Source organism: Lepidochelys olivacea, assembly GCF_965140295.1.
Source record: "Lepidochelys olivacea isolate rLepOli2 genome assembly, chromosome: 3".
Lineage (NCBI taxonomy): Eukaryota > Metazoa > Chordata > Testudines > Cheloniidae > Lepidochelys > Lepidochelys olivacea.
In genome coordinates, this window is record NC_140413.1 from 196,395,964 (window position 1) to 196,412,357 (window position 16,394).

General features: G+C 41.4%; 1 protein-coding gene across 3 annotated transcripts in view; it reads left to right on the top strand.

The window, feature by feature from the left end:
* The window catches only part of PELI1 (pellino E3 ubiquitin protein ligase 1), a 55,679-nt gene extending 40,660 nt beyond the window's left edge, over positions 1 to 15,019 (top strand). For all 3 annotated transcript variants that reach the window (XM_084623389.1, XM_084623390.1, XM_084623388.1), the window contains 5 exons: positions 572 to 701; positions 3,557 to 3,658; positions 11,131 to 11,328; positions 11,436 to 11,624; positions 12,579 to 15,019. In XM_084623389.1, coding sequence (XP_084479515.1) covers positions 572 to 701; positions 3,557 to 3,658; positions 11,131 to 11,328; positions 11,436 to 11,624; positions 12,579 to 13,145 — 1,186 coding nt within the window. In that variant the 3' untranslated portion in view covers positions 13,146 to 15,019. The remainder of the gene's footprint in view (positions 1 to 571; positions 702 to 3,556; positions 3,659 to 11,130; positions 11,329 to 11,435; positions 11,625 to 12,578) is intronic.
* Positions 15,020 to 16,394: the final 1,375 nt, after the last annotated feature.

Below are 16,394 nucleotides of genomic sequence, written 5' to 3' on the forward strand. Positions count from 1 at the left end.
CTACAGTAGGGTGTTAAAACATGTTAACAAACATACTTTGTAAAAAACATCTTTTCTCCTAGTCGAAGTAAGCCCTAATTAGAGGAAAGGGGTGTTTGTTATTTATCTGAGATCTTCTCTGGAAAAAATAGTCCTTTTGCAGTAAGTGTTACTCATAGGAGTCGTCCTTCTGTTATACAAGCAAATTGACGATAATGCTACTTGTAACAATAAATCTTACACATTTACCAGCTTAGGGCCTGCTCCTGCTCCCTTTGATGTTGGTGTGAGCAGGATTGGGCCCTAAACGTGCACACATGGTTTTCTCCATCTGTTTTTCTGACTGCACCATTTAATTCTGTACACCCAGAGAGATGTCTGTATACCATATTCATCTATTCTCAAGCTTATAGTCCTGTGCAGCTGTCTAGCGGCTTCTTTTTTCATAATACGTTATTTACCACAAAGATTGTTTACAGTGAAACTTGGTTTTTAGATTACAACACAATACTTGTTTAGCAGTTGGTCCAAATTAATTTAAAAACCATTATTTCTTCATATATTTTATCTGCATAATGGCTTTTTTTCACAGGTATAATGGCTCTCTGCCAAATGGAGATCGAGGAAGAAGGAAAAGTAGGTTTGCTTTATTTAAAAGACCCAAGGCAAATGGGGTGAAACCCAGCACCGTGCATATTGCCTGCACTCCTCAAGCAGCAAAGGTAAGTTTGACAGTTTTAGTTGTAGGCCAGAGTCTGCTCTTTGACACCAGTGTACATCTACTGAGCTCAGTGTAATTACCCAGATGTAAAACTGGTATTGGACGCATCAGGCTCTGTGTGGGAAATGGTTGGGAGGTGTCTGTCCCGTTGGTGCCTTTCACCTACTGAAAAAGAAACCATTTAACACAAATCCAGTGCCCAGTCCTCACCACATAACACAAATAACTACTAAGAGTTAAGCTGGTCATATTGTTTTTCCTCCAGAACATGCTACCAAGGTGTACTTCAGATTTCCTGTTTTCTCAGTCTATCTAACTAGAGATAGGTCTGTGCTTCGTCTGGAGCTGTGCACTTCGAATACACCTGCTACTCAGTCCACTGGTGGTGGTGGTCAGCCACAGATGGGGAAGGGGTGAAAGGAGCTGTTTCACAAAAAGTGTTGCAAGGGGCTTAAAATCAAGTGTCAGATCCTCCCTAGGAGGAAGAGCGGGGAAGGTTTTAAACCTAGGAAGGAGCACTGATGAAGCTTAAAGTGTAAAAGGTGATAACTACTGTGTCTGGGCTCCATGCGCACTTGCACTGGAACCAATCGTGCCAAATGCCGAATATTTTCAGCGAGCTGCCGAGTGCCCACTGCTCCCGCTGAAATCTATGGGAACTGAAGATGCTTAGCAGCCTGACAGGAGGTACTCGGCAGGTTTCAGATTCAGGCCTATGACTAAACACAGTGGAGCCAATGTGGTCCCACTCTTATGTGTAAGGGCTATAGGATCTGACTCTGTTAGTATCTCTAAATGCTCTGACAATAGGGAGTACCAGTTTATACACCTTTAGCTCAGGGAATTACATAAAATAGCTGGGTGCTTTTTTAATTTGGGAGAAGTATAGAAGAGGGGTTTGGTTCTGATGCTGTAATCCAGTTGATGTGCTCACAGCTCCTATTGAGTTCACTATTTCTCCAGCCTCACAAGTACTTCATTCACAAGCAGACTATGAAGACCTACTTGTTCAGTTATAGACAACTAGCCATTGTTTTGCAAGTCAAAAATGGCACAAACCTCCAAAACCCTGGCTGACAAACTGAAAGTTTAATGTATTTTGCTAGATATCTTGCATCCTGTGTTGAGTAAATTTCCATTTCCTTTGCTTTGCTAGCAGCACTTACTGCTTTTTGTCCAGGTAGCTTACTAATCACCCCATGATATCACAGTGTATAAAAGGGCTGTTAAAATAAAATCCACGCCTCTCACCCCTCCTTTGCTGTTGCAAAAGGTCAGGATGTGGAGGTTTTACAAATGCAATGCTAGTATTTTTAGCCTTTGCCATGCTTAATCATTCTTCGCATCTTTTGTATCTAGGCCAAAGTGTGTCCAACACTAGTCATGACTAATGTGTCTGTCACATAACACGTGTCTTGTTTCAGTGTGGTGAAGGGACCAGTTGGGTCTTTCTGGATCAGTCCTGCGTTATTTTATTTTTTAACTCTGGTGTATGAACAGTGACACACCTTTAGCAAATTTGCACCTGTGAGTTTGTGCAGTCATCAAGCACAACAGAAGGCTGGCTATATTCCTAGACCTGAGCATAGAGTTTGTATCCAGCCCACCAATGAGGGCAGTGCCAAGCTGCAGCAGCCAGGGGAAATTCTGGAGGGGTTGGGACTCAGAAGGCACTGCCCCTTCCAGAGCTCTGTAGATGTGCAGGAGGCGTGTTCGCAGTGTGCCATGCTCTGTTGTGGATTGTTCCTCCAGGGCTGCTAGAAGGGAGCAGACTTGCACTTCCCAGATTGCCGTGATTGTGTCTGGAACTTGAATGGGGGAGAGTACATGGTAAAGAGAGTCCTTTGAACCCTCACTCCCCACCTTCCATGCCCCTACACAAGAGCCTGGCATAGTCTGGCCCTTAATGTTTGTTGTAAGCTACATAGCTTACTTACTATCTCTACAAGGTGTTGCAGAATTTCTAATCTGCTGGGGCAGCACCTCCTTATGGGGAGTGGGTAGCATGTACTTTCTTCCACAGTTGGCTAACTCCACTAGATGCGGTGGAGGAGGAGGATCACAGCCCCACCACTTGTAACTGTGTTAACCGGGAGCATGCAAGGACTGCAACTGTCAGCAGCTATTGAGAGGAGGAATTAAACAGGGAAAGCTCCTTCCACACTTATGTCTGTACATATCCCTGTAAGAGGTGGCTTCAGTCTCCCCCAGAGCTCTAGATGTTGGTGTCTTGCATAGCCATGTAGTGAGGAGAGCATTTACCTAACGTCTCATATTGATTACTTCACACTTTTTATCATAGCTTGGATAAATATCACCTCTTTGTTCCAAAGCTGAATTTGAAATTATTTCAAAGCTGTATTTGAAATAACTAAGTGGGTTGCAGGTGATAGTAAAACACTGAATTTTCTAGTTTGGGGGCCATATACAACTCTCATGGACTTAGCACAGCTCATGGAATGCACACTGATGCTTACTGTACTCCACTCACATTCTTTCTAGGGTGCCAGGTCTGGGAAATCTGAGTGCTGTGGTTTTTACCAAGATATCCTTGATTGCTTTTTAAAATGCAAAACCTCTAGATTGCTAAAAAATTAAATTAAGACCATTAAATTAAGACTCAGACGGTGTACTGTGTGTCATGTTTAAAATCAGTATCTGTCTACAGCGAAGCCACAATTTTTGTGCCTTTTTCTTGCGATCTTTTAACTTACAAAATAACATGAGCATTGACTTATCAGTCTAACTACTATAAGTCTACTTGGGTTGTTCCTCTTTGTCAATTGACTAGTGTTTGTTTTCATTTGTGATGCTCAGATATTCTTTATTTTTAATATATATTTTAATTTTCTATAGGCAATAAGCAACAAGGACCAACATAGCATATCGTATACCTTGTCTCGGGCCCAGACGGTGGTGGTTGAATATACACATGACAGCAACACTGATATGTTTCAGGTATGTAAAGCATGTGCAGTATATATTTTTCTTATTATAAGAAAATGGCACAAGACGTGCTCTCGCTCAAATTTTTTTCGGTGTTTGAAGGTAAAACGTTTTTGTGACTAATCCGCCAGGACAAGGAGCAGGGTTCTACTCTTCATTCTGCCACAGACATCCTTTATGGCTGTGGCCAGTCACTTCACTCATCTGTCTTCTGTAAAATGGAGACTAAGGGATAACTGTCTCACAGGGGGAGCTTGAAGCTAAGATCTTGCTTACAAAGTGCTTTGAGAATCAGTCACTAGTAGGTGCAGTGGAAATGCAAGTGTGACTAGTTGGACCAATAACTATTTTGTGCTCTGAAAAAACAGCACAAACTTTTTCAAGAAAGTCTAATAATATTTGAGTGAGTTCTGTACTGTGAAATGTTGGCATGTAGGGCCCACTTCTGATACACCACTGTAAATCCGAAGTCATTCCATTGCCTTCAGTGGAGTCTGCGTATTCAAACAGAATTGGGCCCACAGCATACTTTTAATATCTTACAGCTTTCCTCAAAAGGAAAGGGTTCTGTTTTTAAAAATGAGGGTTTGTTCCTTCTCTCCAGTGATTGAATTCTGTGTTGAAGTTAAACTAATTTGCCATGACTGAGCTACCAAAACAGGGTTTTTTTAACATAAGAACAGTCATACTGGGTCAGACCAAAGGTCCATCCAGCCCAGTATCCTATCTTCTGACAGTGGCCAATGCCAGGTGTGCCAGAGGGAATGAACAGAACAGGCAATCATCTAGTGATCCATCCCCTCTTGTCCATTCCCAACTTCTAGCAAACACAGGTGAGGGACACCATCCTTGCCCATCCTGGCTAATAGCTATTGATGGATCTATCCTCCATGGACTTTATCGGGTTCTTTTTCGAACCCTGTTTTTGTCTTGGCCTTCACAACATCCTATGGCAAAGAGTTCCACAGGTTGACTGCGTTGTGTGAAAAAGTACTTCCTTTTGTTTGTTTTAAATCTGCTGTCTATTAATTTCATTTGGCCGCTTGTTCTTGTGTTAGGAGGAGTAAATAACATTTCCTTATTTACTTTCTCCACACCAGTCATGATTTCATAGACCTCTATCATATTCCCTTATGTTCTTTTTTCCAAGCTGAAAAGTCCCAATCTTATTAATCTCTCCTCAAATGGCAGCTGTTCCATAACCCTAATAATTTTTGTTGACCTTTTCTGAACCTTTTCCAAGTCCAGTATATCTTTTTTTGAGATGGGGCGATGACATGTGTGCAGTATTCAAGATGTGGGCATACCATGGATTTATATAAAGGCAACATGGTATTTTCTGTCTTATCTATCCCTTTCTTAATGATTCCCAACACAGAATCATAGAAATGTAAGGCTGGAAGGGATCTCAAGAGGTCATCTAGTCCATCCCTTTGTGCTGAGGCAGGACCAAGAATACCTGACTGGTGTTTATCTAACCTGTTCTTAAACTTCCAATGACGGGGATTCTACAACCTTCCTACTCTATTCCAGTGTTTAACTATCTTTATAGTTAGGCTAGACATTAGGAAAAAAACTTCCTAACTTTCCCTTGCTGCTGCAGATTAAGCACATTACTTCTCGACCTACCTTCAGTGCACATGAAGAACTGATCCCCCATCCTTTTTATAACGGCTCTTAATACGTTTGAAGACTATTCTCAGCTCCCTCTCCATTTGTCTTTCCTCAGGCTAAACATGCCTGGTTTTTTAACCTTTCCTCACAGGTCATGTTTTCTAAATCCTTCATAATTTTTGTTGCTCTCCTGTGGACTCTTTCTAGTTAGTTCACATCTTAGTGTGGTTCCCAAAACTGGACATGGTACTCCAGCTGAGGTCTGACCAGTGCTGAGTAGAGAGGAACAATTATCTTCAGTGTCTTAGATATAGCATTCCTGTTAATACCTCCTAGAATATTAGGCTTTTTTGTAACTGCATCACATTGTTGATTTATATTCCATTTCTGATCCACTGTAACCCCCAGATCCTTTTCTGCAGTATTACTGCCTAGCCAGTTATTCCTCATTTTGTATTTGTGCATTTGATTATTTTCCTTCCAAACTGTAGTTCGTTGCACTTGTTTGTTGAATTTCATCTTGATGATTTCAGATCAGTTCTCCAAGGGCATTTTGAATTCTAATCCTGGCTTGCAATCCCTTCCAGTGTGGTGCTGTCCACAGATTTTATAAGCATACTCCACTCCATTATCCAAATCATTAGTGAAAATATTGACTAGTGCGGGACCCCACTAGATACATCCTCCCAGTTTGATAGTGAACCACTGATAAATACTAAGTGATTTTTTTTTCTCCTTTCCCCAACTAGGTACCTTATAATAATTCTTCACCTAGACCAGTGCTTCTCAAGCTGTCTGATGTGGGGGACCGGCAATTTTTTTTCCCAATGTGCACGGACCACCACTTGAGTAGCACTGACCTAGACCACATTTCCTTTGTTATTTGGGACTATAAAAAGCCTTACTAAAATCAAGGTACATCATGTCTACACCTCCCCCCTCCACTAGGCCGGTAACCCTATCAGAGAAGGAAATGAGGTCAATTTGGCATGACTTATCACCCTATGATCCTCTGGATGCTTGAAAATTGATTGTTTAGTCATTTGTTTCAGTATCTTTCTGGTATTGAAGTTAGTCTGATTTTTGGTCTGTAATTCCACAGGTCATCTAAAGAGGGGGAACAAATAAGCTATCTTTGTAAAAATGTTCTTCAGGCAGGCTTCTTTAAAATCACCTGTGGCAGTCCATGTGGACTGATGGGTTATCCTGCCTAGAAAGCAGAGTACATGCAATAGAAGAAATATATTGACTCCCCACATCCCCTACAGCAAACCCCTCCATTCCCCACCAAAAACTGCCCCCAAGTGCCTAGTCTTTCTCTCGCTTTTGTAGTAATGTAATCCACTATACCATGAAAATTGGGAGAGAGGGGTCGTCTGTCAGTACCATAAATGGGTATGGAATAGGAGAGCTCAGGCAGCAAGTTGTCGAATTCAGTAGCACCCCAGTCATTTGGATCTGGCTATCTGAACATCCTGGATGCAATAGGGTAAAAACTTCCCTTTAAACTCTTCAAGCATTGTAACAAACCCAATGACTTGTTTGACAGGATAGTCAGTTTCATGCAATCCCACCATACTCAGGTGTGTTGAATAGGTCTGCACTGAAGACCTAATTCAGCCAATTGTTTGCAACCAGAAGAGGGGGAACTACCTTGTCAGCAAATGCACTGAAGGTAGATTCCCTCCCGCCCCCCCCCCCCCACCCCAAATGTTGTTCTGTTATGGCAGGGATTTCATTGTAAACGCAAGCTTCTTGTACCTTGTCTCTCCTAACAAGAAGGACCCTGCTTTCCAATGCCCCATCAGAACTGGAGGGCGAACTCACATGTTCCAGGTATTCTTTCTAATCTGTATTTCCAATAGGTCCTAAACCTGGTGTCAAGAATTAGAACATATGGTGGGTTCATGCAGCCATTAGGGGCTCAATCATTCCCCTCCCACCATGATTAAAGGGATCACTTTCCCACTATTTTGACATTGCAGCTGCTGATCTGCTGACTTAGATAATGGGACTCACCTTTCGGATGCAACTGCCCCCAGGGGGAAGTTCTGGCACATCTGACTTCACTACAGTTTTTTATTCTATTGGCTGCTTTCTGCCTCCTGAATAAACAAAATTTTAGAGGTCGTCAAGGAACCATCTCCTGCACCTTACATACTCCAGAAGGGACTATCTCAAATGAAAACAAAAATCTCACACTGGAAGGGGAAAAAACCCCAAGAAACGTACCTGAAGATCATGTAGAAAACCCAAGATGATGATGATGAAGAAAAAGCTGACAGCCATCCAACAGAGGAACAGCTACAACAACTCCAGAGAACCCAAGACAGCAGGTCCCAGCACGTGGATGCTACACAGCCCCTCAGCATCCTCAACCTATCAGACTCTACCTAATTGAAACTAAAGTATCATTCTCTAAAGGACTAAATTCTGCCCCAACATAGAACATGATGCCACACTAACATGTGGAGAACTAGAAGAATTCTTCCGCTGACTGTGCCTCAAGGAATTCTTTCACAGTGAAGATGACACCACCCACAACTATCACATCCCCCACCGAATAAGATAAGAAAAAGAAATAATCTGACTGGATGTCCCACAGCGGAGGAAACTACACACTAAATCATTAGATTGGTTGCTTCAGGAAAAGATACTCTGAAATCCTCAACAAATATTGCAGTTCACCCAATCTTTCTACTGCTGAGAAGATAGTAATACAGTATCTGAAATCCAGCCACCAGAAAGTGATCAAACCTGCAACCAAAGGGGATACCATTGTAGTCTTTAATCATGGCCAACAGACAACTCTAACACCACTTTTTATAATGAATTCTAAGATGCCACACCACAATTCGTACAGGAATTTAAAATTACCATCAAATCCTTCCCCAAACAACTCCAAGAAAAACTCTCCAACTTCATCCCTACAAACCACCCCAGATTCTACATGTTTCCCAGGCAGACCCATCGTATCTCGCCATAGAACTCTTACTGAAGAAGTATCAGGACTCATAGAAACGGCCTTTAAACCACACCACACACACACACAACCAACTTCCTCCAAGACACTACAGACTTCCTCCAGTAACTCCATGACATTAACGACCCCCCAGAACACACACACACTGCCATGTGAATGTCACCTCCCTGTACACCAACATCCCTCACCATGATTGCATTGCTGCCTGCCTCAAATGCCTAGAAGACAATGCACAACGCTCAAAAATCCACCCTAAACACTTTGCCAAACTCATCCTTTTCCTTCTCACCCACAACTGCACATTTAACAACAAACATGTTAGTCCAAACCAGGGGAGCAGCCATGAATTCTAGGATGACTCCCCAGCATGCCAGCCTCTTCATGGACCACCTCAGAGAAGAATTTCTGGAATAATATGCCATGAAACTAATGATATACCTGAGATACACTGATGTGTTCATCTTCTGGACAGATAACCTAAACGCCCTCAGAAATTTCCCATCACCCATTGCGACATGGGCCCATTTGTGATTCACTACTGTGTCAGCAATTCTTATCCGGCCTGACTTACTCACTACACCTCCCACACTAGTGTCATGATATTTATTTAAAAGGTGATGTAATATATTTGAAATTTAATAACACATTGGTCATTAATGTCATTGTGAAATGGAGTAAAACTTCAGTTATGAACACCAGAGTTACGAACTGACCAGTCAATCACACATCTCATTTGGAACTAGAAGTACACAAACAGGCAGGAGCAAACACACAAAAAGCAAATACAGTACAGTATTGTTAAACGTAAACTATACATTTATTTTTCTTCTGCATAGTAAAGTTTCAAAGCTGTATTAAGTCCAATGTTCAGTTGTAAACTTTTGAAAAAACAACCATAACGTTTTGTTTACAGTTACGAACAACCTCCATTCCCGAGGTGCTCATAACTCTGAGGTTCTACTGTGTATGTATTAACACTATATAAGAAATTATGGGTACTCACTGATATTCAGCTTTACAGTTTGTGCCCAAACAAAGGGGTAACAGGTCTCTCCCAGACAGGAGGCAATGCCACAGCTATATACCTGTCTCCTATGTAAATTAAGTATGGTGGAATCAAAACAGTGGAAGCCCCATTTATGTACAGGAGAATCGGAATTGCATAGGAAGGGGAAAACAGCATGAGGTCATCCTGTCTCTTGAACTTTGGAAGACATAAGCAAGACAGAAGTCATGTCTGGTATCTATCACTAGACAGACACAAGGGGCAGGCTCTTGCAAGCTGAGAAAGATGGTTCCTTCAACCAACAAGTTGAAATACCTGGAAATGGAATATAGGTGAGAAACCTGCTTAGGTAAAGATCTTTTATGAAGGAAGACAAGGGAAATGAGCCCCTTGTGTTTCTGTGGAAGGTCCTGATTGATAGAAAGTCAGCCACCTGAAGTGTGACACCCGTCCATCAGTCTCTTTCTAGAACACTCCCACAGTAGCATCAACTTTCTGGACACCATGATCAGCTTCAACAATGGAACCCCACATATGACTATATACAAGAAATCCCTGGATCACCACACTTACCTTCATGGATCCAGCAACCATTCGAGACACATTAAGAAATCTATCTACAGCCAGGCACACACTATACAGGACTTGCTCCAGACAAAGTCTGGGATACACACCTAAACATACTTGCAACCTTCACTTAACAAGGGCACTCCACTGGAGAAGTAGATTTCATCATGGAAAGGATCACCAAAATACCCTGGGAGAACCTGCTTCAGTACAAGGAGGGGAACCCACTGACCACATAGAACCATATAACTGGAAGGGACCTGAAGAGATCATCTGATCCAGGCCCGTGCACTCAAGGCAGGACTAAGTATTACCCCTAGTTTCCCCTAAAGCCCCACACTAGAATCCATATGGGGTATCATCAAACAGTTATAACCCATATTTGATGGGGACCACATCCTAACGAAATCTTTCCCAAACCCTGCTTCTGGCCTTCAAACAACTGTCCAACTTTGTCTTGCTCATCCAGTAGCTAGCTCCCCACCAATCGGGACACACCAACTCAAAGTGACAACAGATGCAAAACCATCAGACACATCTCCACTGCTACAATGATTGATTATCACCCACAATGCACCTGTCTGGCACATATAAAACCCATGAATCTTATCGCAACTTGTGGTGTACCTCGACTATTCTGTGCATAAAATCAATTGATACGCTCTCAAATGAACTCCAACAGAAAAATAAGACAAAAATACCATATCACCTGTGGGCAAACACTTTTCATAAAGCAATCACTTCATATCTGACCTCTCAATCTTCATCCTCAAAGGAAACCTGCACACCTTCAAAAGGCAAACCTGGGAACTTAAATGCATAACTCTGCTAGATGCTAAAGTCCATGGACTCTGAGAGACTGCTTTACAACAATTTGTAACACACTGCACTGCCTGCCAACTCTTAATTGCCTCCTACTTTTTAAGAGGTCTCCTACAGCATGTGTGAACCTGTTATGCTTAACAATCTGCCCCAACTTGTATTTGGGTTAGCCACTTCTGTTACCTTCCCTAGACTTGAAGATGAACTCTGTGAAGCTCGAAATCTTGTAGTCTGCACCAACAGAAGCTGATCCAATAAAAGATATCTTACTTTACTTACACTGGTCCCATTTTATGAGACAGTATGGCTACAGCAACGCTACAATCAAATTAGAGGTGGAATAACTTACCAGTTCAGAGGGGGTTAGTCTCAGGTGGTAAAATGTCTTTAGTCTCTGAAAGGTCATGGTTTATTCTTGACCACTTTAAAATGTTTAAGTTTTAAATGTTTTGTACTGTAGCTTCTAAGTCATGTGTGTTTTTCCCTCCTCAGATTGGCCGGTCAACAGAAAGCCCTATAGACTTCGTAGTGACAGATACTGTTCCTGGAAGTCAGAGTAATTCAGATACACAGTCCGTACAGAGCACTATATCAAGGTTTGCTTGCAGAATCATATGTGAACGGAACCCTCCTTTTACAGCAAGAATATACGCTGCGGGATTTGACTCATCGAAAAACATCTTTCTTGGGGTAAAGAGACACATTCTCGTCCCAGCTCAGTGCAGGCTTATATTTAAACTAGTTTATACCTCAGAATAACAGATGAATGGAAGTTCTGTCTTTGTCATTCCTCATAGGAAAAAGCTGCCAAGTGGAAGACATCCGATGGACAGATGGATGGGTTAACCACAAATGGAGTTCTTGTTATGCATCCGCGCAATGGATTTACTGAAGACTCCAAACCAGGGGTATGGAGAGAGATATCTGTGTGTGGAAATGTGTTCAGCCTCCGTGAAACCAGATCAGCTCAGCAGAGGGGAAAAATGGTAAGTGTAGTGAATAACATTTTATGCTGCATATATGATACAGATACATTGTTTAAGGCTGTACCTAGGGCTACATAAGGGCCAGAGTATGCTTGATTGACTTAAACAGTATAGGGCCTTACTCTGTTTTTAGTGACTGCTCATGGAGTAAGATGCTACTCAACCCGAGTAAGACTGGCAGAATCTGGCCCTAAATCATTCATTTATTGTATGTCTACACTGCTGTGCTAAATTTAGTAGCCCAGTCTAGCATGTTGGTCTGTGAGCAGTGGAAGCTTTGCTACATCATGATGTGGGCTTTTTAAAAGTTTTTAAAATTATTTCCTAACCCTCCCTTTTCACTTGCATCTTTACTCACATTTTTCTCATTTTGTGGGGGAGGGGAATTCCCACAGTTCTTTGGATGTTTCAGAGTTAATGTAATGTAAACCTTGCTCTAGAAAGATGCATGAGATATAAAACCAGACTTGTCTTGATATGACTTTTTTTCCTGAGTAAAAATTTTTTTAAATCAGATGTTTTACTTGTTTTAAGTTGTGGTGCATTTGTTTAGGAAAGATGGTGTGCTGATTGTGTGTGTGTGTTTGCATACACTACTACTAACTTAAAACTAATGTTGCTTGCTCCCATGGCAAACTATTGCTCTTTCTTTAATCGACTTAGCTGGATGCATGATCAGGAAGGAGCTCATGATGATTAGGCATGTGGGTGCTTTTGGTGGCTTCAGTTTTAGGGTCCTGAACTTGAGACATAGTTAAAGGTGCCTGATTTTCAAATAATTCTGAGCACCTACCCTCTAAATATCAAGCTCTTTCAGATCTCAGATTGAGCACCCAAAATCACTGCTAGTTGAAACTCTTGGCCGGAGCTCCCTAGCCAGGTTTTACAGTTGTTTTCTTCAAAATCTATACAGCCAGTTTGAGTAACTTTGTGATCTCTGCATTTCCATCCCAGGTTGAGAATGAAACCAACCAACTCCAAGATGGCTCATTAATCGATCTGTGTGGAGCAACGATGCTGTGGCGAACTGCCGAAGGCCTTTCACGCACTCCTACGGTGAAGCACTTGGAAGCTCTAAGACAAGAAATAAATGCCGCCAGGCCTCAGTGCCCTGTAGGGTTTAACACATTAGCATTTCCTAGTATGAAGAGGAAAGATGTTGTAGATGAAAAGCAACCGTGGGTGTATCTGAACTGTGGCCACGTACACGGCTATCACAACTGGGGAAACAAAGAGGAAAGAGATGGGAAGGATAGAGAATGTCCCATGTGCCGCTCTGTTGGCCCCTATGTGCCTCTGTGGCTTGGATGTGAAGCTGGATTTTATGTAGATGCAGGACCTCCAACTCATGCGTTTAGCCCATGTGGACATGTGTGCTCAGAAAAAACAACTGCATATTGGTCCCAAATTCCTCTTCCTCATGGTACTCACACTTTTCATGCAGCCTGTCCGTTCTGTGCACATCAGCTGGCTGGCGAACAGGGTTACATCAGACTTATTTTCCAAGGACCTCTTGACTAATACGCGTGTCTCTCAGGACTTCATTAAATTTATAAGCTAAGCAATTCTGATTTTAAACAAACTGTCTATTTCATATTCTCTGGGTTTTGACAGTTTGCATTAAAATGAAGATTTTTTTGTTTTGTTATAGCAGCTAAATCCCTTTCTAGATGAGGAAAAGCCTGGAAACAACGAGATTATGGGGAGGAAAGGGAAAGTTCCTGACTTTGTTTAATGTCTACTTTTGGAGAAGGGGAGGGAATTTATGCATAGTGAAATTCAATGCCTTCAATTTAATGTTTTTGAATGACATGTCCTTGGTGTGTTAAAAGTTGCTTTTTGGGGGGGGGGCAGTGTATAACTGTGGGTAAATGTGGTCAGTTCAAAGGACATTAGTTTACAGCTTGGATGCAAACATTGTAAAATATAGCAACATGTATATTAACTTTTTCTATTTATCTTTATTATTGAAATTATCTTATGGCATTTTGATAGAGGAGGAGCATGGTAGTAGTGTGTGAAATCCATTGACTGGATGCATAGAATAGTCCTTGATGGAGGAAGATTAGAAGAAAACTGTAGAAGTACCTTTTTAAAATCTAGAGTACTATTGAGTTCTTAGAGTAGCCGAATGTTTTTTAAACAAAATTAATGCAAATTACATTGGTGTAAAAATATGCTTTAAACTCACAAAAGATAATTATGATGGACTTTTTAAAATGTCTGTCCATTGGGTAGGACTATAATAAAAGAACTGGTCACAGGAAAACATTTACCTGATTCTTTGAATATGCAATTTTAAACTAGGTTAAGGATTTTTCTCCTGTTAACTAATCTTTTATTTACCATTAGCAATGTTTGAGGTTTTTTATTTATTTAAACAACAAAAAACAGCCAAGACTCATCTGTTCTTCACTGTTAGAAAAAAGCCATGAATTAGCCAGAAAGCTGTGTTCAATTTAAAGAAAATTATTCATTCTGCTTTTAGTCTAATCCCTTAATTTGTATGCAGGGTGGGTAGATGGCACACTGGCTTCATACACTTTGCCTTTCAGCTCCACAGAGCTGGGTACAAATATGTATTTAGGTGACAATTGAAGACATTGCAGCCTTGGAGCTAAGATGTTTGTCCACATCCCCAAACCATCATGTAAACTGGCACAATTGGCAGTCTGTGCTCAGGAAGAGCTCCGATTGAGATTGAGTTGTATTCATGGCGCTTGAGGTGGAGGAAGCTTGTAGAAAAGTTACTCACACCATGGCTGATTAAGTCCGTTTTTAGTCTCACTTTCAATATCCCTCCCTCAAAATGCTCCTCTTTCTTTGCCCCTTCACCCTCCCCGCCACCACCACCAATCCCTTACCTGAAAAGGCCAGTGCATTACATGGAATTTGAGGCTAATCCACCATGCTTTGTGACAAACATTCAAATAATCCTTTTAGGATTGAGGTAAGCTTTTTTTTAAACTAGCTTTTTAAACTGGTTTCTCTACTTTGGATTGGAAATATGTACGGTATAAACTGATAGTAGCAAATTCCCGTACTCTGTAGCATAGCTTTAATTTATCCTATCACAAAGCTGTTCTGAACTTTCCTTGATAAAAACAAACTGAATTGTGTTTAGAAGTCATGAATTATTTACTGTCAAGAATTCTTTCTCCATTTTAAAAAGATACGTATATATATTGTTTGGTTCACTCAGGAAATGTATGTGTCAGGAAACCTGTATTATAAGTTCAAGTAGCTGTCATGTATAAGTAACTGCTGTTACACCATTTCAAAGAAATATAATTGATTTTGACATTTTTCCGGTTTCATGCATTAAGTAATGAGACTTATGCAACAAGGAATCCCTGTATTGTAGTTGTTCTAATCATTTATATTCAGACTCTATATACTGTAGTTTAATTTTTATTTTCAAATTAATTTATTCAAACTATGAGTAAACACTTTTCAAAAATAGAAATTACAGAGTTGCCTATTGCTCTGTTGCATTTGTTTCTGCTCATATGGAAAAGATTTAACAAAGATGGAAAGGTTACGGTACTTTTAAAAATGACTGTTCAGAAAATATCTCCTTCACTTTAAGCATGTTAGTTTCACTTGTACTGAGAGCAGAGAAATCTGATGAGATGACCATCAGGGGTTTGAGATTTGGCATGTTCATGGCTTGACTAGCACCTCCCTCCCTCCATGTGGAGGAGATCTCCCTCCAAATTTTGGCAAGGATGAGAAAGAGTGATGATTACTCGCCATCTTCACTCTTTGGCACTTCATTCAGAGGAGGACAATATGGGCGGTACAGCTCTGCACTGCACCCAGACTCCAAAGTGGAAATCCAGGCAGAGGTAAAAAGGCATACCTCCCTCTGCATCTCCTTGGGCATATCTGACTGCTACCCCCAATGTGGTCTGAGTAAAAAGTAAAAGCCTAATTACAGCAAAACCAGCTTTTAAAATAAAACTGACAGGTTCTTCTGCCCCCTGGGGCACCAGCCTGGGCTCCCTTATACTGTCCTGCTGAGCCAGGCCCTCAAGCCTCCTCCAGCACACACACACAGGTAGGGACACACCCAGCTTCAGAACAGAAAGACACAGACACTGAAATCAGCTCTGCATGGAAAGGTGTCAGCTAAGGAACTGCCCAGATACTCCAGTGCACACACCCCCTTGGAGTGCAAACCCAAAACTGGAGTCTTGCACGTTGTTTTCCAGTGGTGTTGTCTCTTCCTCTTCCCTTATCCCCACCCCTTCCCCCGGGCCTGTGGAAGAATACTGGTATTCTATCATGGAGTCCAGTACCAGGTGACATGATCACATGACCCTGCAGTGTCAAAGCAGCCATGTATCAAAGGCCATTTGTAGTATCCCAGGAAGGTGGGAAATTAGCATCTTCAAAGACCTATTGTTTTCCCTAATGGTCCATTGACTGGTCCCCATCTGGTCAGTCTAACCAGCCAGACTGATTGCATTCTGTCTGGTGGGCGTTCCCCAGGTGCAAACACTTTTGTGGTACAGATGTATAGTCAATATTCCTAACTTTAGATACAGAAATCATGTATGCATACAAATAGGATAATCATATTCAGCAGATCATAACCATTCCAATATCATCTCTCATGCCTTATCGTGCACAAAACATCATAGTTTTGCTATAATCATTAATATTTCTATGAAGAATATGGGGTGTAGCGTCACAACAACAAAACTTTCATTTTCCACGTAATCAATAAGGATGATTGTTCCCTCTAGTCCTGATTCTGGTGCTGGC